Genomic DNA, 23,826 nt, shown 5'->3' on the forward strand with positions numbered 1-23,826 from the left:
TCATTCAAGTGAGGTGTTGTTTTCGACTGTTCTCCAGCCTCTAGTCTTTCCACCCAAGGTATTCTTCTCTAGAGGTTTTCCACCCATGGGTAACTTGCTCAAGTTCACCTGCTCCTCTGTTTGCCAGGACCTAGGCTCCCTGGCCAGGGCAAAGAGTCTAAGAATTTCAATGTTTCTAAAGCAGTGCGGTAGTCACTTAGTAGCTTGCTAGTCAATGCATCTCTTGAGTTGAGTAAGGATTTTACAGCAATTGATTTTGTTTGGTTTGTCTAGTTAATGGTTTTGTTTGTATTTTCCCTGCGGTTTTCTGTGGTTGTCATTTTGTTGCCACTTTGTTACTTTTGTATTCTACGGTGTGGGTCTTTTTATGTTGTTACTTTGTTTCACTATTGTTGCGATTGTTTGGTTTTTCCCCATGTCTTGTCGGATTCCCAAGTCCCCTGTTTTTTGGACCGGGTTGCAATTAAATGCATTTTTGTTTTTCAACCTTTTGCCTAGTTTGTTAATTCGTAACATTTCTACTTTGTTTCTCCACTCATTTATTCAACCCTTTTCTATAATTTACGAGATAATTTATGAGATTTTTTAAAAAATGACTTGTTCTACTGCCTCTTAAATAGTCTTTATAAACAAATTGTTCAATCAGGGCTATGAACACTTAACAGTGGTAAGGTTTGAGGAGAATAAACAGTTTTTTAGGATTTTTTTTAATGGTAAAAAAAAACGCCTCAAAGAAAAATGGTCTCATTTGCAGGGTGTGACATGAAAAATATAAATGTGATGGTGGTGCTGCTCTTACAATAACCCTTATGATCACATGCAAATTAAAAATAAACCTATTTACATTTTGCTGCTGGGATTTTGCTGTGTAACTGCACATTTAATTTCTCCCCTAAGGCACTATGAGAAAGTATGGTGAAGTTCTTTTATTAGATACAGTTATTAGAATATTCATTTCAAACTCTCCAGTCATTGATATTCATTTGCAACAGCTTCAGTTGTTACAAATTCAGAATGTCACAATGAAATTTAAAACAGCCTGAAAGGAATGTTCATTATTTTCTTATTGAAGTGTCGTGGTTCATTGGTTTGGAGGTACTGCCACCCGAGGGCTATAGACCCTGTAAATATTTATTCAAACTCATCTCTCAGAAGTTTAATTAACGTTATTAAGACCCACAGGTGAATCAGTTCATTAGCAGGGAATTGTGTTTATATAGTCCTGCAGTAACACACAGGTGTCTCACTCTTGGATAACAGTGCCTGTTACACAACACTAAGACTGTTCTCATGTAAAATAGCAATCCATTAATCACTTGTGGCAACAAGTTACAACAGCAACAAATTGTAGATAGGCACCTTTATTACATAAGCAAAGAAGATGAAGTAGCATTTAGAGACAGAAAGTCTGCTAGTAGCAGAAGTCGTTTTTTTTTTTTTTTTTTTTTTACTAACCCTAATCAACTTGCAACTGCTTTGTTTGGCTATTTTTGTGTACGCTGTTAAGGTAATCGGCTGAACAACATCCTGCTGGGCAAACAAGATATACTGCCGACACAATGTCCTAAGAATGGGATTACAGAGCAAACAGCATGTTACAGCTAAGTTTCCCTATTTTCACAAGATACCGGTGGACATAGCCAGCACCCTGGGCTCCCCATGGATCACCTTTCCTGTAGGGAGGATGAGGAGGTGGTGCAGGAATGAAAAGTGAGGCTGCTGGGCCAGCACGCTATTGAGAGGCTATGCAAGCAGCCCCAAAAGCCACCGCTTCCTAGCATTTTTCTTAGCATTGCCAGGAACCTCACCAGTAAACTGGGTGAGTTGAAGCTGCGGACTACAACAAACAAGATCATCACAGACATTCTGTTAATCACAGAGACCTGTTTCACATATAACCCAGTAACCTCCGCCTTAATAAAAAAGGGAAAAGAATGAGATGAGCTGTTTTTTTGAATGACTCTTTCCATTCAAAGAGTCAGAATTCTGATCAAATCTAAACCACTATGACAAGAGGGCCAGTCTGACCACATGTCCCTGTTCTTAATTCTGGCATACACACCCCTCGCGAAAGGTGCTCCTAGGACAACAACTGTCAAAAATTGCTGGAATATTTTTAAACATAAGGCCATGGACTACACAGCAACTGACCTGGACTACATAAAGTACTACACAGATATATCTGTAAAGATTCTCAGTCATCCATTGTCAGTCATTTTACACAGACACTGTCACTGTGGATAAGTGCATCCGGGTATCCCAATCAGATGCCCAAAACATACTGCATTCAGAGCAACCTGAAGTGAGGCAATAAACACCACAGTAGTAATTAAGAAAGCACAGCAGATACTTTACTTCCTGAGATTCCTGAGGAAGAACCACCTCAACCAACTGCTGTCGTTTGTGCTGACATACTCCATATGTGTATGGTATGCTAGCTGCACAGCAACAGACAGCAAAGTGCTCCAGAGGGTTACCAAAATCACCCAGAAAATGATCAGCTCCCCAGTGGTGAAGTTTTGAAGAGAAAGTCACAGAGCTTGTCGCGCTGACAAACATATATAATTTTCCTGCCACAGTTTTCTCTTCAGTGATGTTAACACTAACAATATTATAACTACCTTGAGTGTTCCCTTTGTTTTCATTTCCGTTATGCAAGAGTGGAGGTTCACAAGGTCAATGTGCTGTTAGAAATCTCAATGGAATTATGAATGAAGTTTTCTTCCTTCTGGAATGCAATCCAGTTGGAGTTAATCCACTTTCATTTTGGTTTCCTGCTTAGTTTTTTGCCTCAAATAATTCTTGTGATTAGTTATAGTTATATTTTTGCATCCTTGAGATTAACACAAAACACCATTCACACAAAAATTACATCAGGATTATCTTCAGGACTATGCTGGGTCTGGGGCCTTCCAAATACAGTTCAGTTCAACTATCCTACCTATTGTGCTACTATGACTAAAATTGTATTCAAATTAAGAGCAGGATAGTTCAGAAACAGCATGTCATATTCATAAATGTATTGACATAAAGAAAGTAAGTAATTATTTCATCTTACCTCATCATAGATGCTGTCATTCCTGTCAAAATCCCCTGGCTTCCTGGGCAGCACATGGATATGGACATGCTACAAGCAAATAGCCGACATATAAGCAAAAGGTGGAAGCTGTGTTCTGCAAAATAGTTACTTTTTTCACCTGGGAATTATCTGACAGACTAATATGGCAAAAATGGTTTCCATAGAGTCCACATTACTTCAGTGTATATTGACTAAGCCAGCACAGAGTGTTACTGCTATACCGGAAATCACAGGAGGATGACTGTGCATTTCACCAAGCGTGCTACTTGCTCGCCACAGAGACTTCATTTTTATGCTTTTTAGGATTTAATTGACTTTTTCCAGTCCCCATTCTGGAGTCAACCCCACTGCTATCACAAGCGTGGCTGTATGGTTGACTGTAATCAAACAAAACACACACAGGCAACAAACTGATGTAAATTAAACATTTCAAATAGCGAAAATAACTCCTTTTCTACTCAAAACTGTTAATATGCATTGTGATAGTGACAATATATGTATACATAAATATTCAATCTTGCAGTTCTTAGTAGATCAGCAGGAAAATGTGACCTACTAAATAGGCAATTTTTTGAGATTGTGCTCACAGTTTTAGTGCTCACTTTTTGGGATTTCAGTTATTTAGACCCATAGCATTAAGGACAAATGTACTTGTACCTGGTCTCACTTCTTTTTTGTGCAGGGACCCCGGCAGAAAACTTGACAATTTACTGACTACTGACTACTAATACTAATAATGGGATTTAGCATTAACATGCTAACAGAGAGGTACAAAGCATAAGCCACATCTTAGTGGTGCTATTGGTTCTGTGAGTTTGTATGTTTACAGTTTCTCTCCATGACTATAGCTACAGACAATTCAGTGCTGTCTGCTGTGCAGTTAGTCATTGTATGAAATCTGTAGCCTTGTCTTGAGATTTCTATTTTTGTGTCTATACTATCAAGGGCATAATAACTTGGAGCTTTTACTGTGATAAACTGTGAAGGCAGGCTGAATGTGCATTTATAACTGTTACAAACAAGATAGCATGTTTGTAGGCGTATGTTTTTTTTTTTTTTTTTTTGTTATTTGTTGTTTTTTCATACATAATTTACATAATATCTTCATTATTAAATCTGCCTACCTTGAGGAAAACTTCAAAAGTAGAAAAAAGTAGCACATCACAATGGGAAAGCTATTCATCACAGAGGCTTTCTAAATGACTGCTAAGTGAATAAGGTGGTAGCCAGTGGACACTGGTGTGTGAGTGTGTGTGAGTGTGTGTACGTGTGCATGGTTATGGCTGGTTCCAAATTAGAAAAGGTATGTTATTATATTTTCTTTCATAAATGGTTTATATACTATTAACACAAGGTCTTGATATACATATAAACTACGTCAAAACTCCACAGAATTGTCTTTATTGTTGAGAAATGTGCTATTTGTAGAATTCTGTGAATATTATGTTGTTATCACATTACTTTATTTTTGGTAAATGTATTTATTTCCTATCAATGTGAACTGTAATCACAAAAATTATCCTTTGATTTTATGCTCACTGACACGACCACGTAAGTCATTTATGATGGCGAGAGCTTTAATAAGACTTAATTAAATATGAACATGAGCGCGGACAGTCTGACAGCCAGCAGATATTAAGACGTTGGAGAATTAACAGTTTTTTCAGCCTGAGAGTGGAAGGTGTATCTCCTTCAGTGCCTCTAATTTCCTATGCAAGGCAATAAACCTGAGAGATTTTTTTAAATACAGTAACACCGCAGAGTTGTGGACTGCATATCTGTGAGACAGCCACATGTTAAGACAAAGTTCCAGCTCCACTATGCCAAGTCACCATAACAGCTGCTGTAAATAACAACATGTTCTCGACTGATAAAAATTACATAAGTGTTAAAGGGTGTCACTTCTTTAAATGCTGATAAGCTGATAAATTAAATTTGTGTTTCCAAATGGGAAATTAAATTTGTGAGGGCAAATGGGGCGTGTAGTGTATGTAAGTTCTTAGATCTGGAAGGATGGAGAAGAGGACACTCTACAAATCAGAATCGCAGTACCTCATACAGAATCGCAGTACCTCACCCCTTTAAGCCTCTCCTAAGTTGGGGTATATCCCTAATATGTAATATCACTTTACCTATCACATTACCCATCCCTCCTACATTCCATGATATGAATCTAAGTGCATCACTCATCGAACCCATACCTTATTCGATTTAAAAGTCTGGACCCAAAGATAAAATGTTCTCTCCAAGCACATCAAACAGCATTTGCAAGAAAAACTGTTGGGGGCTACATCTTGCTGCTCACCTGAAAGTGTTTTTTAAAAAAAACTTTTGTATCTATTTAACAACATAAAATACTGAGAGAAAAATATTTTTAACAATGCTCACATGAAATAAGAAAGATACTATATTTAATATATTAATATTGTCTGCAGCCTTGTGAAGCTACAAATGAACACAGTAAATTCAGTAAATCTTGGATACAAAAGGAAATTTTTGACGATATCACATATGACTAATACTCTGGAACCCTATTTCAAAAACTTAGAACGTTTTTAAAACCAAAAGCTTTGTGTCCCGGAGTCTTTTCTATCCTTCCGGTGTTGCTGGATTGAGCCTGTGGCAGATGTTGAGGTCATGGTTTACTGTTCACTGGCATTCTTCAGTCTGGCTATGGGTAAACTGTTAAATGAAATGAGTATAACAAGAAAAAAAAAAAGTATTACTACCTGGTCTCAAAAAACAGAGGACATGGGAAATCAACTAGGTGGGGAAATTAAACTAACACAACAAGACCGGCTAAATACTAAAACAAAGTGACAACATAAAGCGACCTCAAATATGGAAGAGAACAAAGTAGCATACCAAACATGAAATACAAAGTGGCAACACAAACCAGAAATACAAAGTAACAACAAAGAATCACTTCAAAAATGTCAGGCAAACAACTCACACAGGCTGGGGAACAAAATCTGGTAAGCAAAGGCAAGGTTCAGGGTGTAGCAAAGGTCCAAGGCGTGACAAGGGCAAGAAAGCAAGGCTGGGAACGAAGCACGAAAATAGTTCAAGAATAGTGATTCCATGTGACAATCTGGCTATGAACTGAGGACTTAGGTGAGCTATAAAGCAAAAGGTCAACACAAGTGGAATTGAACCGTAATCAGGGTACAGGAGAGTGGAGAGTGAGTTAGTCCAAATATGGGCATAACAGGAAGTGGCTAGGGGGGTAGAGCCACAGGTGAAAACAAGAAGGAGACAGAGAATAAAACCAACTGGGCCGGGACGAGGCAAGAATTGTGACAGAACCCCCCCGGCAAAGGCCAGATCCCAGACGGCCCAAAGCCAAACCAGGGCAGGCAGTAGAAGGGGACCGGAGGAGGGCCCAAAGGCAGCAGACAGGGCAAGCGGAGACAACTGGAAAGCCAGCTGGGGAGCCCCGGGCAGATGGCCCAGGGGCTGCTGAAGAAGCATCAGGAGCAGCGCCATCTGCGGTTACAGGATCGGGAGAAGGAGCAGCATTGGCTGGGGCAATAGGAACAGGAGCAGCAACAGAAATAAGAGCAGCTTCGGCTGCAGCAATTGGAACAGGAGCGGCTTCGGCAATAGGAACACGAACAGCATCTGCTGTGGTGAGGAGCAAGGAATGGTCCAGCAGCAAAAGCCTGAGGTGGATCTGGAGCTGCGGACATTGCAGACCCTGGAGCCTGGGGAGCTTCGGAGGCCAAGATCTAAAGCTGACTGGGCTCTCAGCTGAGAAAAAAATTTAGCCTCTTCTGGGCTGAGAGCAATGGATGTAAATAGGTCATTAGGCGAGGTGACCGATCTGCCATCTAAGTCAAGTAAGTCAAATACTCGTCTTCCAGTATGTCTGATTAATCTGCACAACAAACAAAAAAAGGATGTTTGGCACGTTGATTGGGGGAATAAATTGATTCTATGGTCGCGATGTGGCCAGATTGTTGTGTTACAAACTGAGTCATGGGACACAAGTATAACAAGAAAAAATATTTATTACTACTCGGTGTAAAAAAGCAGAGGACACAAGGAAATCAAACGTACACAACAAGACCGGGCAAGGTTCAGGGTCAGGGTTCAAGGTCCAAGGCATGACAAGGGCAGAAAAGCAAGGCCAGGAACAAAGCACAAAAATGGTTGGAGAGTAATGATTCCATTTGACAATCTGGCAACGAACTGAGGAGTTAGGGGAGCTATAAAGCAAAAGGTGAACACAGGTGGAATTGAACCGTAATCAGGGTACGGGAGAGTGGAGAGTGAGTTAGTCCAAATATGGGCATAACAGGAAGTGGCTAGGGAGTAGAGCCACAGGAGTGGGACCAGGTGTAAACGAGAAAGGGACAGAGAATAAAACCAATTGGGCTGTGACGAGGCAGGAATCATTATTTACTTAAGTAGTGATGCAGTGGTTAGTGCTGTTACCTTACAGTAAGAAGGTTCTGCATGCAGGCCTACTATCCTGCCTGCCTTTCTGCATGTATTTTGCATGTTCTTAAGTAGGTTCCCTCCAGGTACTCCAGCTTACTCCGACAATCCAAAGACATGCAGTTACTGCAGGTTAATTAATAACTGACATTGCCCATAGATGCGGTGTACTTAGCTTCAGCCGCTCCACAGCTTTTATTAATGTAATGTAATAATATAATATATATGCTTTTTACATATATTAAACCTATTGCTATATTCATATACATATACTGATCACCACAGCTGACCTTTTTGACCTTCAAGCAGACACCCCAAAATACTGACAGCATCAGTCATTTTAGCAAAATCCTCAAACAATATTATACCCCTTTTGGGGCTTAAAAAACAGGTTCCCTGAATGTGATTGCATATTCTCATAATGAGGTTTTGCTATTTTTGATAGATAACTTATTTCTAGTGCTTGGGAACTTTATAAGACTTATAAAACTTGATAAGAAATAATTTAGTCATAAAAGTGTATTCATATTTTTTGCATACTGATTATTAACTAAACTACTCAGTTTTTTTTCCATAAATAAATAGTTTCTGCATAGCTTGTATTTAGGTTAATCAACATCAAAATATCTTACCTTCCTAAATATACTGTATTAATTAATGTTGTAACAGTTATATATTATATTATTCTACATTATAGAATATATTACATTCTATATAGTCAGATATTGTAGCCTGTTCTTATTTCCTCTGTGTCAGATTATGAATCTTTGCAATGGTGTTGTATAATAAGCCAAATGTCTGTGTAAGGAGGAGGTGAAAAAAAAATTTGGGTGTATACATGACCTATGATAAATCACTATAATCACTCTGCATTTTCCATAAGACAAAAATAAAATCCAATTCCATAAAATTCCATACCAAGACACAGAAATATGTGTGGTGTCTCTGCAACTGCAGGCAGTGAGTTTATAAGAGAGCATTTGCCTCCATCTTATAGCCTGCCTCTCTCTTATTCAATCAAAGCACAATTTTTATTGCAAGTGTGCAGGCACCTGATTGCAATAACCAAGTTGATAGATGTGGGTAAGCCCCTACTGTATCAGGCTGCTATATTCACTAAGTGATCTGTTTTCATAAAAAGACTAGATAGCTCGCCACATCAAGGGCTGCAGTGTGCTAAAATTTCTTGATGAAATGTGTAGATTATTTCAGTGAAGTAAGGATCAGTGGGGAACAGCAGTTTCTCTATTACTGTCTTTGATTCACTGCTCCCTGATGTGCTTACCTGCTGTAAAGACACTCTGCAAGAACTTTTCTGAGCTACGGATATTGTGATAATGCTAAAGTCCCTAATGTGAATCTAACTCAAGCAAAAATGTAGCACTCTTTGACCTTGTTTGAATTGCTTAATAAAGCAATTTCATCTCAGACAATCTATTGATGAAAAATAGGAGTTATTGTTGTTGAAATGGAGGAGCAATGTCTATATAAAAGACATTGCTCCTTCAGGACAAAGTCAAGATTGTTTTTTAGGGAGAGCAGATTAGGCAGCTTTGAAAAAAAAGGATAAGTTAGTAAACTCTGGTACACTGGAGCTGATCTAGCAAGTTATGTAGTTAGTAAAGAGTAGTTTTAGAGTGACTTATAGTGGTTTGGGTAGAGAATTTCAGTACTTCAGAACCTAAGGCTCCATATGATCTGTACCACATCTATGGGCAAAAGGACACTCCAAAAGCATTTATAGATACAAAAAATTATACAAAAAATAAAAGCAATTGCGAAAAAGAGCTTAAAAAGCTTAAAAAGCTCAAAGACTGTGTAATGCCCGGTCCAGAAGATTGGTCACAGTGTCAAATTCATGCTGTGACTACAGCAATATAACTACACACTGGTATGTGATAAAGAGCTTAAAAAAACATAATAAAACCAAATAATAAAGAAATGATTTGCCATCTTTTATGACATATAATATATCTCAGTTTGTTCTCTGTTCTTCATTTAAATGAGTGATTTGCCACTGTAATAATAGTGAAAGTCCTAACTGGGTGGCTTATCTGTCATGGTAGTCACCTCAAGGAGGCAGTAGCGTGGTTGCCATGGCTCCACAAACCTTTCCTATGTTTCCTCTGTTATTCATGACGTTCCCCTTCATAAATTCATATGCATAAGCATCAACATCATCATTCCTCTTTCGCTTCACAATGTTTACAGTTGTGCAGATTATGTTGCTGACCTATCCAACCACCTCATCGTCCTCGTCATTGCTACAGTCATTAGATTTTGACACTCCAGCATTATTTTTGCAGATGACTGACATCCCTGTGTGTCTCATAATAAGATAAACATGCACCTTTAACATCATTATGATAAACCAACGGATATTATTATCTGATTCTTTGGGATTGAGAAATGGTTGGTTGGAGCACAACACAGAAGCATTTTACAGTTAATGTAATAAACTCCAGATGAACAAAAATAATTTAAACCTTTTAGATAGATTTATGAATAATTTAATTATGCCAGGAGTTTAGCTCCGTAAATGAAATATGATGATTATTTAATACTGTATAACTGTTGTGGAGGCCTCATGATATATTTAAAGGTGATGAATTATTAAGTTCTCACCTTCACAGTTTGTCCGGCTTCAGGGCCATCCTGGTGGGAACAGAAAGAGGTAATTAGAACAGAGCAAAAGAGTTGGGAATTCAGAAATATTTATATCAATAATTCAGAGAAAGATTTTAATTTCAGATGAGCTGCAGCATCTTACCAAATCCCCTGGTTTGTTCCTTTGCCACCATGGTCCCCACATTTATTTCTTTTCTCACATACACACACACACACTATATATAAATACTACTGTGGTTAGGTGTATGTCATTTTTGAAGACATTAATATACAGTTGTATATTTGGATTCAGTAGATATACAATTAAATTCTTAATATTGCATGACACAGACACATTTGTTCCTCACAGTGAAACATTAAATAAGCATTACCACAAACTGATCAATTGCCCTTCCGATATGTTTTTTTTTTCTATTTGCCAACTGAAAGAGAAAACTGACATTTGGTTCTCTGTAAACAACATTTTCTGCATTATTACAAACACAGGGAAGTTCATATTTCCAAAGATGCACAACACAACATTAATACTGTTGAAAACAAGAAGCAAGAAGTCCATTTATGTGAATTATAATGAAAAACACAGTGACAGTATATGTTTAGGAAAAAAAAAAATTCTCTTTGCTCTGCAGCACAATTATTTCTTCATCTGCTGACAGTAAAACACTTTAACACTTGTTTTCTTCTCAGACTGTCACGCAGTAATTGGTGTGACTACATTTATTGAGATTACACTTTGTTATTCATTAGCAGTAGGTGATGACTGAAATTTTGGAGCTTTTATTCACTTCAGACATTGTGAGATCTTTTGTTGTTCTTCAGCACTGATGGAGTAAAATGTGTGTTTGTGTTACCATCCAAAAATCTTTTTTTTTCCACCACCAATCCTCCAGTGAGGTTGATTTGTGTGATATTATTTGTCATAAGAGTGGCATACTGCCGAGAACAGTTGCCTCCTCCTGCAGAGAGTTCTCCTTTAATGTGGTTTCTCTAACCCAGGGGCTGTCACAACTAATCTCCTATCATCACTTCTCATCACCTAGCCAGTCAAAGAAAATGATATCCAGGTAAAGATTACTCTTTGCTGCTCTGCTTTTTTTTTTTCTCGTAACCTGTGAAACAATTTTCTCTGACAGGGCTGCAGAGCGAGCTAGGTGCTATTTTGATATTAGCATATATATCACCAGTTATGCAGAATAGGCTATTCAGTCTGAGACGAGAGCCTATCTGGGTGTCAGAGTCAGCTCTGTATTTAGCTTCCATCATACGACAGCAGAGCTGATTCACACTGAAAATACCACCATCCCTCATTCTGCACTGCTGTAAAGCCAAAAGTTTCGAGTCATTTTGTCTTTTATTTGCTTCTATAGACATTTTCTTCAAACAAGTGAATGTAATTTGTGAAAGCAAGTTAATGTATTTCTTGCTAAACAGTAACGGCAAACGTCCAAAAGGCTCTCTCAACAACAAAACACATCATGTACATGTTAATTCCTCCACAACACTGGCAACAAGTCCAACTCAGAAAGCAAACACAGACACTTTTAGTACACTGAAATTCAAAATACCAACAACAGGGAGCATTACATAAAAGACAAAAGATAAAAGTTAGAATGTTTTTTAGATAAATCAGTATTTAGTATAGTATAGAATAAGCTCTTTACACTTTATTGGTGTGCTAGATTAAAAAGTTGTTGGGTTTTCTATATCATTCTTTATACACATATTTTTTAAGGTCTTAAACCTTACACTGTAAAGTGCCTTGAGATGACTTCTGTTTTGATTTGGTGGTATACTAAGAAAATTGAATTGAATTGATTTGAAACAGACTTCTGACTTCTGTTGACGGTGTGAAGAGCTCTTACAATGTGACTTCAGTTTTGACCAATGCTTGTCAGCAGTTGAAAATAACTGTAATTTATTTTTATTTGAGTACTGATACTGTTCAAATCAGTTGTAAGCCCTATTACTTATTAGAAAATCTGCTTCTGTAGAAATATGTCAAGACAAAAAAGAGCAGCTATGCTGTTGTAGCAGTGAGACTGGATAATAGTCTAGACTAAGTTTTTCCTCTCCACTGTTGTCTAAAACTTGCTCAAATGGGATTGTTGAGTTTTCTATGTAATTCTTTATATAATTATATTTTTTAAGGTCTTAAACCTTACACTGTAAAGTGCCTTGAGATGACTTATGTTGTGATTTGGTGCTATAAAAATAAAATTGAGGTTTCCCCTTTTAATTAGGCTGAAAGGCTGATTATTAGATTGAAGATGTATCAATTACAGCAATTTGATTTTCTTTTAATGAATTTTGTCAGCTTATTTTAGTGAAAAAGATCTAAAAAAGTAAAATTAATTAGGGCACTGACAGCCAGAGTTCTGAGAATGATCCTTGGACAGATAACATACAGATTTATATGAGTGAAATTTCAGCGTACTTGATTGTGCGTGTGCTTATTGTGGAGGGTGTTCTTAGTTTTTAGTTAAATTTGAATCCTGAGATTGAGATGTGCACGTTTCTTTTACTTAAAAAAAAAACTAGATACATCAAATGATGAAAGTTAGATCAATGACTCATTCAATTGATCTCAATTCAATTTTGATGATTATATGAACAGTGAATGGATATGAATCAACTCAGTGAATTAGGCTTTTTACATAGTTTCAGCAAGGTTTATGTAATTACTAGGTATATAATTGTATTGCAGGTGCTGAAAGGCTTCAAATATATAGTCCACAGCACAGGGCAAAACATTTTTTTGGAACCACAAATCCCCTATGATTGGCAGACAACTGCTCTATCTATTGACCACAGCCACCGTCTTTAGATATATTAACAGGCCTCATTCTGCACAAGCTACAACAGCATGGCTTTATAGACACTGAGTGTATGTGCTTTACTGTCTTAAAGCACAAAATAACTTTACTGTCATATACTGCCTACAATTAAATTTAATTAAATTGATATATAAATTTCTTTGTATAGCACCAAATAACAACAGATGTCATCTCAAGGCATGTTAAAGTGTTAAAGGTTTAAGAAATTAAAAAATATTAGCAGCACTAAGCGACTGTGGAGAGGAAAAGCTCCCTTTAAAGGAAGAGATTTTTGCAGAACCTGATAACTCTGATATCAGAACTCTGATAACCAGGCAGAGAGGGAGACAAAGAGGAGGAAGCACAACTCTGGGAGAGAAAAAACAGTTATAGCATGCAATTGTGGGATTTAAATGGATAAAGAAGAGAAACTCAGTGTATTAGTAGAGGCCCCAAAGCAGACTAATCTATTGCAGCATAACTAAGAGATGGTTCAGAGTCATCTGATCCAGCTCCAACTATAAGCTTTATAAAAAAGGAAAGTCTATTCTTAAATGTAGAGAGGGTGTCTACCTCCCAAACCTGAACTGAGAGCTGGTTCTACAGGTAAGAAGCTTGATAGCTAAAGGTTCTGCCTCCCATTCTACGTTTGGAAACTCTAGGAACCAAAAGTAGACCTAAACTTTGAGAACAAAGCGTTCTGCTGGGAGAATTTGGTACTATGAGGTCTTTAAGATATGACAGATTGATTATTAAGCGCTTTATACGTGAGGAGAAGGATTTTAAATTATTTTATGGATTTTACATTGAACAAATGGAGAGAAGCAAATGTAGGAGAAATTTGATCTATCTTACTAAGTCTGGTCAGAACTAGAAGGCTGCAGCATTCTGGATTAACTGGAGGCTTAATAAGGAGCTATTGGAACATCCTTTTAATAGTGAATTACAATAGTCCAGTCTAGAAGTTACAAATGCATGGACTAGATTTTTTTGCATTACTTTGAGACAGGATGCTCCTGATTTTAGCAATATTCCTCAGGTGGAAGAATGCCGTTCTAGAGGTTTCTTTTATGTATAATGTAACGGCAATATACTGATCAAAGATAAATTGGAGATTTTTCACAATACAGTGTTACTTGAAGCAAATTTTATGTAATCCAGGGTTACAATATGATTAGATATGATGTCTCTGAGGTTTTTAGGACCAAATGAAATAACTGTATTGTCTGAATTTAGGGAGGAAATCCAGGTTGAAGTGCTTGAAGTTTGCTTAATTGATTCGTTTCTTCTGGTTTTGTAGATAAATATAGCTGGGTATCGTCTGCATAGCAATGGAAATTTATAGTTTAAAAATATTGCCTAAGGGGGACAAATATAGAGTGAAAAGAATCAGCAATCAGCAACAGAACTTTGTAAAACTTCGTAGCTAACTTTTGTGTGCATGGACCCGTCATTAACATGCACAAACTGGAATCTATCCAATAGATAAGATTTAAACCAGCCTAGTGCTGTTCCTTTAACCTTAATGACATGTTCCAGTCAGTGTGTAATAAAAGGTTGTGATCTATAATGTGTATATATACATAGTATGTATATATACACACATGTATATATAGTGAAGTGTCAATACTAGATCTAACACCTACAGTCAACATCTGTCTCCTATTGAAAATGTATGGAGCAGCATTAAGAAGAGAATCAGATAACACTGACCACAGACTGGCGAGCAGCTGAAATCTTGTATCCAGCAGGAATGGACAAATATTCTTTTTTTTTTTTTTTTTTTTAAAGGTTGGGTCTTTAACTGAGTGGTAAATATATCTCAGCCTTTCCACAAATGGGGTTTATACTCACAGATATCCACCTTATGTTACTGTTTACTGATTGTTTTTTAGTGCTAAGTTGTTGTTTATGCAAACCTAACCTATCCTGGTGTCACTGTTTGACGAAAAAGTTTCCACTGGCAAATAAGTGAATATTTTAGTAATCATAGAAGAACTCTAGAAGCAGTTCAAGTAAACAACTTCACCTTGTGCTGAAGTGAAAAAATGCACTGTAGCAGTGTCACTCAACAGATTATAAGCATTCATAGCATTTCTCAACATGACCCTGAGATTGGTAAAGCTGTAATTCTATGTTTAGACCCACTCCAGAGACAAGTGAAACTGGTGGTACGGTATTTTTAAGAGTCACAGAGAGTGTTTTTTTTTTCTTTACCTGGATGGCAATTGTGAGCGAAGTGGCATTGAAGTGTTTCTCCACCAGGTTGGCGACTCTCTGAGTAGTACTGAATAAATCTGCCAGCTCATCTGGCTGAAGATCCCGAAAACGCTCCACTGGTCTCAGAGGGCACACTAACACATCTAAACAAATTTGGTTAAGGAATGATTTGCTGAAGACACACTCTAAACATATTCCAACCCTAAAAAAAGTTAGACAGTTTCCTTTTTGCTTCGATATGATCCGAATCCTAGAACATAGAACATTATAATGATAGTGAATTATAGTTAGAGTCTTAGTGCTTAAAGCAATGCTAGCTCATTTTTATTATGCACAGGACTGTGTGAACCTCTACAGCTGGTGGCCATAATAAAAAAGTAAAAAAAATCTTTGTGTTGTGCAGTTAGAAAAAAATAATTGTGCATTAAATTAAAATTGAATTATGTGTATTTTGACAAGAACAGTTGAAAGAAGTAGACTTTTAAATAGTTTAATTTGTGAAAGACTGTTGCTAGGGAACACATAAAATGGAGGCATGATTTATCTATAAACATCCAATGATAAGATCTTTGTGTATAACATCAGGAACAAGATGGACGTCTGTGAGAGAGCTGAACAACATTAGTGAGTTCCATTGTTAAAGACACTGGTATGTACCACAACTCTTGGCTCAGTCTTTTTTCCTTCAAAATAGTGACTAACTGTCAGCAGTTAAAGAGCAAAGTCCTGACACAAGGTTTGTTTCCTTACATGAGACAAACAACTTACATGTAGTAAACAACAGTCAACAATACAATATGTATATAATGTATATGTATATAAAATGTGTGCTCCTGCTTCCAGTTCTTGAAATAGAAGTATATGATACCAGCAGAGTGGTTATTTTTCTTCACTGAAATAGGTTGAAAGATTTAAGACGTGTTGTGCTAATTACAGCAAATAAAAAAAACTTTTTTTTAAATTAATTTTGTCAATTGTTGTTTTTTTAAATAAGTGTACCAACAGATGTGTCAACATCCACAGGTAGATAGATTACAGATCTAAAAAAATAGATTAATGCACTAGCAACCAGGGTCCAGATGGAGGTCCCAAGACAAATAAACACATAGAGAGTTTGCAACCACAAGAAGTAAGTTGTGGTTATGTCTCACTTTGACATGTTGGTCAGGTCCACAGTATAACTGAGGTAACTTAGAGTTCACTGTAAGTGTGTGGATGACTGAGATGTGCATTATACCTACTCATAACACTTAACAGTGAGCGGCAGTAGCTCAGGTGGTAGAGCAGTTGTCTACGAACCTGAGGGTGAGTGGTTAGATTCCTGGTGCCTCCTGGCTACTTGCTGAGGTGCTTGGATAAGATGCTGAAACCCTGTAGTAACGCCAACATGTACTGTCTGGCAGCTATCCAACCCCAATTTTCCCAAGGGGATCAATAAAGTATTCATTATTATTATTATTATTAATAAAATAGAATTTCAATGAGTACAGTACATTCATACAGAGGACATAATCATTTTAGTGTTTTAATACCCAATATTTGTGCACAGTGCTGAGCTTAGCATCACCACTTCAGACACTCCTTTTATGAACTGGTAACAGTTACCACTAGAACTTTTCTTCTAAGCGAGAGTCAATAAATGTACATGGATATCTGTTAATATTATTTGATATTATAGCAATGGAATCTCATTCCAATTACATTACTGCAATTATACAGATGCTTGGCCATCTGACAAAATGCTTAAACATATAGTTCAAATACTCACAAAAACTTAGTGTAAAAGGTAATGTAGCCTCATAAGAGCGTAGTTTGTTGTCTTTTTTAAGATGTTTTAAGCACCTTGTGGTCACCTTTAAAATGAAAAAAATATGTCTTACATCTATACACAGTGGTAAGTAGCTCCTTTTCTGTGTGCTTTCTGCTTTGTTTTTTTTCTACTCTGTCTACAGTTAAGTCATGAATGACTTGTGTTAAATATGCAACTGTGTTGTTAATTCATAAACATGAACAAATTCTCCCTTATAATTAATTTATATCCAGCTAGGCTACATATTGTCACAGTTTTCTGCACGTTTTACTTTTGCTCTTGTTTATTTCTGTTCATGCACCTGTTGGCCCCTTTTAAAATTAGGCATAACCCTCCTCTTGCATGTCTCTGACTCTCAGACTCACCTCACCTCATTAACCCTTATCACTTTCACTTGTGTCTCATTGTGTCTGCCTCATCACTACTTAAGCCACTTTACACCACTACTTCCCTGTCAGTCCGTTTTCTCTCCCAGGGGAACCATCTCTGCTCCTATCTGAACGTGATCATCCTGTACCCTCAAAAGACTTTCTCAGAACTTGTTCCTAAAGACTGTATGTATGATTATTTTCCTGCCTGTTAGTGCAGCCAATTTCCATTTATACCTTTTTAAGTTTTAGTTGGATTCCACCACTAACCTCCCATTAAAAGAGAACTCCAGCCTGCCTCAGTCATGCTCTTGGGTCCACATTTCTTTTGTTTGACACATATCACATACAGTACAGTGCCTATTAAAATGACATGTTCACTGTTCCAGTGATTTTTACTTGCACTCTGCTAAACTGCATTCACTTTCTTTCATGTTGATGCTTACTCTATGATATCTTTACAAAGGCAACTTTTTGTGGTATGATTTATCAGCTGCAGGATATATTTTTTCCATTTCTGAAGCCACATTGAAATATTTCTCTTTTTTGTTTAACATGCACTTGGTCTTTCCACTTCCTTAATAATTGCACTGTCCTCTTCTTTCATGTATGAGGAAATCATGTAATTGTTGTAGCAATCTCTGTCTTTCTATTTTTCAAGCCTGTGATAATTGCATAAATAGAAGTTTCTAAATTGTGTGAAATAATCTATTACATATTATTGAAGCTCAAAATAGACCCAAATCTCCTTTATCTGTTGTTGCCTTCAAAGTTATTTATTTTTCATGACCTCTGACGAGAAGACAGAAACGTCATGAAACTCTTTGATTTAACTTTGACCATATTGTCTGATATGAAATAAAGGTGCAGAATTAGAAGCTTACTGTAGTAAAGCCACCTACTCCCCTATTCTTCTACCATCCAATTTATCCCACTGATCTAATCACTGCACATTTTCATATACAGTATCTTATGATCTTAGACTTTAAACATCAGTATGGTAAATAGTTGTTTCAGTGTTTTTTTTGTTTGCCATTCTGTGCATGTTATAAAACACTATCTTAAGATTGTAAAACATTATTTTATCATCATACTGTGTAACACAAAGAAATTGATGTTAAATTAAAATGGTGAGATATTAGTAATACAATGTGAATATTTAATATAATATGTGGTAAGAGTACTATAGTTTTGTGGCTATTGTGGAACACAGAAAGAGTTTGAGTCAACATCTGAAGAAAAATTAACCCTTTCATTTAAGTCATAAAGGTCACAGAACATATTGCAAGGAAAGCTATCATTTCACATCAGAGAGATTGCACACAGAAAAAGTAATCAAGCTCAGTCACAGAAGTAAGACACATAAGACACAGTATGTAAAAAAAAAAATACAAAGCTATGTTTTTTATCCAAGTCATCATTGAACATGGTGTTGACAAAGTCGCAATGCAATCATTATCTGAATGTATTCATATTCTCTGAAAATACATTGCACTACACTCTTATTTTGACTTATCAGTTCAGAGGCTGATGACAGTCTGCCACTGTCCAAATGTGTCAAAACTGACCTTTACCAGCAAAGTCAAAGCTCAGTAATGAGCACAATATATGCTGCATGTTTAATATGTACTAAAATATACATGATCATTAAAGTAATGATTCACCTGTTGTAACTGGTGATACCAGGCGGTTTTACTCAGTTATGATGCATGTTGCTTGGTTGTTATTGAGTTGTAATTTTATCTGTGTCTTTATCATTCAACCTCCATTTTACGTGATGGTCTGGCTGGTTAGTGTAGTGGTAACATCACCGCTTCCCATGTGGGAGACTGGAGGTGGCCTACCACCAGTAGGGGTCCTCACGCTGCCCTGCCTACCATTGTACCTTGTAATGACTTGTAAGTCGCTTTGGATAAAAGCGTCTGCTAAATGTAAATGTAAACTATGAGTGTTCAAAAGTATCAACTACCTAGTTCTGCAAAAAACATTTGCTGAAATGTCTTTTATTTTATATGTAGATGATATTTAGAATTAGATTCTCATTCTTTTCTTTTTTAATTTTCTTTAAACTGATTAATTAATATTGAACACTGGTTAACCTGAATGAACAGCCATTTCTTTGGAAAACAAGATGTTAGAGTTAGTTATAGATTATGATGTGATACTGCTGTATGAAAATGAATAAATAAATAATATGACTGGCTTAGAAATAGTGACTAGGGCTGTTCCTTAAGTGCTGCAGATTTTATATTTAATTTCTTTGGTTGACTTTCTTTTTGCCAGTAGAATAATTGCAAACATGACAATTCAAGTCAATTCAACTCAACTGACAGCTGTAAACTTTACAGAGTAGTGTCTCAAAATGACCCCAAGCAAGAAGCAAACAGGCACAGGCATTAAGACATTACTTACATTACTTACATTAACCCTAACCCTAAACCTAAACACAAACCCACAAACCTAAAGCCAAATTAGGAGATTAATATAGGCTGATACACAGTACTATTGTTCAGTTTAGTTTATTCAAAGTAAATGCTGCTTTTGATGACAGCCCTAATAATGACCAGAGAATCATTAGAGAAATTACAGTATGTTGATTTTCAAAATAGTTTGACTGACTCTAGAAACACTTATTTTGCGAGAGGTTACAGGTGGTTACATCTCAGCATTTCATAAAGAGTTATAAATTAATTTGCATTTCCATGAAGGAAATAAGTATTTGATCCCCTATCCGTCAGCAAGATCTCTAGCTCCCTGGTGGATCTTATACAGGTAACGAGCTGACATTGGCAGCCCTCTCAGCTCGTTACCTGTATAAAAGAGACCTGTCCACAGAAGCAATCAATCAATCCAGATTCCAAACTCTTCACCATGGCCAAGACCAAAGAGCTTTCCAAGGATGTCAGGGACAAGATTGTGGACCTACACAAGGCTGGAATGGGCTACAAGACCATCGCCAAGCAGCTGGGTGAGAAGGTGACAACAGTTGGTGCAATTATTCGCAAATGGAAGAAACATAAATTAACTGCCAATCTCCCTTGGTCTGGAGCTCCATGCAAGATCTCACCTCGTGGAGTTTCAATGATAATGAGAACGGTGAGGAATCAGCCAAGAACCACTCGGGAGGAACTTGTCAATGATCTCAAGGCAGCTGGGACCATAGTCACCAAAAAAACAGTTGGTAACACACTACGCCGTGAAGGACTGAAATCCTGCTGTGCCCGCAAGGTCCCCCTGCTCAAGAAAGCCCATCTACAGGCCCGTTTGAAGTTTGCCACTGAACATCTGACTGATTCAGAGGAAGACTGGGTGAAAGTGTTGTGGTCAGATAAGACCAAAATCGAGCTCTTTGGCATCAACTCAACTCGCTGTGTTTGGAGGAGGAGGAAGGCTGACTATGACTCCAAAAACACCATCCCCACTGTCAAATATGGAGGTGGAAACATTATGCTTTGGGGGTGTTTTTCTGCCAGGGGACAGGACAATTGCACCGCATCAAAGGGAGGATGGATGGGGCCATGTACCGTCAAATGTTGGGTGAGAACCTCCTTCCCTCAGTCAGGGCATTGAAAAGGGTCGTGGTTGGGTACTCCAGCATGACAATGATCCAAAACACACGGCTAAGGCAACAAATCACTGGCTCAAGAAGAAGCATATTAAGGTCATGGAGTGGCCTAGTCAGTCTCCAGACCTTAATCCCATAGAAAATCTGTGGAGGGAGCTGAAGGTTCGAGTTGCCAAACATTGGAGAGGATCTGCAAAGAGGAGTGGGCCAAAATCCTCCCTGAGATGTGTGCAAACCTTGTGGCCAACTACAAGAAACGGCTGACCTCTGTGATTGCCAACAAAGGTTTTGCCACCAAGTACTAAAGCACGTTTTTCGAAGGGATCAAATACTTCTTTCCTTCGTGGAAATGCAAATTAATTTATAACTCTTTTTGAAACGCATTTTTCTGGATTTTTTTTGTCATTGTTGTGTCTCACTGTTCAAATACACCTACCATTGAAATTATAGACTGATCATTTCTTTGTTAGTGGGCAAACTTACAAAATCAGCTGGGGTTCAAATAATCTTTTCCCTCACTGTATATATTTGTAAGTGCAGACTTCACTGGAATTAAATCAGATAGCACTTGAGCTGATATCTTCCTTTCCTCTGTGCTCCCATAGTGATGAAGCTTGCCCACATGAGGCAAATCACGGCTGGAGAGCACAGATGGAGCTTGTTTATTTTGTGCTGCTTGATGAACAATGTATCTACATCAACATGTTATCTATTGCTGGTTGTGATTTGTCTTACTAATGTCCCTTATTTAGCACATTCTAAAAGCTTAAGGGTTGTCCACACAGCAGCTAGAGTAGATCAAATCATAAACTGCTGTTGATTTGTTGATGTATTTCTTGGTGCTCACTTTTATTTTAGCTTCCATTTTTGCCTTTCCTTGATCACTGCCATGTGTTATTAACCATCAATGAATCAATTCCTGCAATTTCTGTCACCTTTTCGGTCTGGCATCAGGCCAGCCTGGGATTTCCCTCAGTTCTTCCTCTCACTCTCCCTCTGGACTCCGCCCACCAGCCACTTCTCTCCCTCTGCTCCCGGCAATCATCAGCACATTGGACTCACCTGTGTCCCCCTCTTGCTATAAAACTCTCCTCAGCCCTTTTCCCTCTGTCAGTTCGTCGTCGTTCCCCAACCTGTTTTTCCATGCCTGTTACCAAACCTGCCTGCTCCTGCTCGTCCTCCTCAGCCCTGTCTGCTTCCCCACCACTCTCTGGACTTTGTTCCACTCTCTGGACCTTGGACACCTAAAATGGGTTAAGTGTGTCTAGAAGATAGGTTGTGTCTTAGGCGCAACATGTCTTCTATTCATCATGCTGTCCTTTCATCTATCCCCAAAAAGGCCAGTTCTCACTGGCACCAGGTTGGACACACTTAACGACATCCTTCACGTCCTCCCAAGCCTTTGTTTCATCTTATGAGCCTATTTAGGCCAAGGGGTGGAGTGAAACCAAACCTGGAGTATAAATTTATGGTCTCTAACCAACTATCTTCAGACTAAAGAAGCTACTTGGATGAGTAGCGAAACGTTTTAACCTAACCAAAAGAAAGTCCAGTTGCCATGACTCAACTTCCAGATAACGTACTGAGATGTTTTCTTTGCTTGATACATGCCAATAATTTGATCCTTCTGAAACTTGGATTAACATCTCCTCCCACAAGCACAGGATGTGTCTTCTGACATGGTTATTTTACTCACTGCATCAGTTGGGGTTAAAAAAAAAAAATAGTTGGCAGCTGAAACGTAATCATCCAAGCAGTAATTATCCAATGGGAGGCTCTTACTTATTTGCAAGGTTAAGTTCAGGTGGTGACTTTTATTTGGATGGGCAGTTTATATTTACCATATTTAAGAGAGTTTAATAGTTGGCCTTTATCTAACTTGTAACTTGATGCTTATTCAAAGAGGTGTTATGCTGTAATACTGTGTTTACAATAAAAAAAACCTGAAAAACATTTCAACTTACACTTTTCATTATGCAACTTGACCCTTGCAACTTGCAACCCCTAATTCCTTCTTAACACCCAGAATGACATCACTAGTTTTTTTTCTAAGACTCTCAAAGCCTCTGTTAACACTTAACAATACAGAGTAAATATAGTAAATGCTACTTTACAAAACACTGTTATTTCTATAGTAATTCTAAATCACAGATTGTGGTAAAGAGTTCATATTCTTATGAACTATAAAATGGACACTTAAAGGTCTTTCTCTGTCTCTCTTTCTCTCACCGTGTCTCTCACACACAATGACACAATAACAGGCTGTGATGAAGGCAGCAGGCCCTCGAATTAATCAAAATGCTCTTTTCCCTTGGCAGCTCCAAATCCTGGATGGCCAAAAACAAAGATCCATCACTGCTACTACAGCTGTTGGCTTTTTTGCCTGATTACAGATGACTTAAAGTGGCAACACCACCACATTGTAGCCCATGTTAAATATTTGAATACACTGAGGTAAAAGAAAATAAAATGTAGGGCAAAAAGTTCTTATTTCTAACTTTCATTCTGATATTATTTGTAAATAGAGATTTGGGAGCATGACATTTATTGGCAACTTTTCTAAGCTAACAAGGTAACCAATGCTTGAGTAAAGTAGCCAACTCTGTCAGTTGTGTGCAATAGGGCTACTTTAGCTTGTAACATCAGTGACGTTCAGTGATGTTCAGCACATTACACAAACTGGTCCAAAAATAATATTTCCTATTGACCAGGAAAAAGAGAGCATATAAAATTGTGAGCAGTTTTTTGTGGGTATGACAAACCAGCGCGTTGACTCTTTAAAATCAGAGTTTCATCCGTTCAGTCAAATATTTTCACAAAACATAGAGTAGCAGCAGGAATACTTCATTTTTTCCCAATGCAGGTCTGTGAAAGAATTAAGGATAATCATAATAAATGGACCC

General features: G+C 37.6%; 1 protein-coding gene across 2 annotated transcripts in view; it reads right to left on the minus strand.

The window, feature by feature from the left end:
* fhit (fragile histidine triad diadenosine triphosphatase) overlaps positions 1-23,826 on the minus strand; it is a 148,362-nt gene that overhangs the window by 24,218 nt on the left and 100,318 nt on the right. For both annotated transcript variants that reach the window (XM_026344557.1, XM_026344556.1), the window contains exons 3-5: positions 15,178-15,323; positions 10,145-10,174; positions 3,059-3,127 (exon numbers count right to left, since the gene is read on the minus strand). In XM_026344557.1, coding sequence (XP_026200342.1) covers positions 3,059-3,127; positions 10,145-10,174; positions 15,178-15,323 — 245 coding nt within the window. The remainder of the gene's footprint in view (positions 1-3,058; positions 3,128-10,144; positions 10,175-15,177; positions 15,324-23,826) is intronic.

This window comes from Anabas testudineus, chromosome 5 (assembly GCF_900324465.2).
Source record: "Anabas testudineus chromosome 5, fAnaTes1.2, whole genome shotgun sequence".
In the NCBI taxonomy this organism is placed as follows: Eukaryota; Metazoa; Chordata; class Actinopteri; order Anabantiformes; family Anabantidae; genus Anabas; species Anabas testudineus.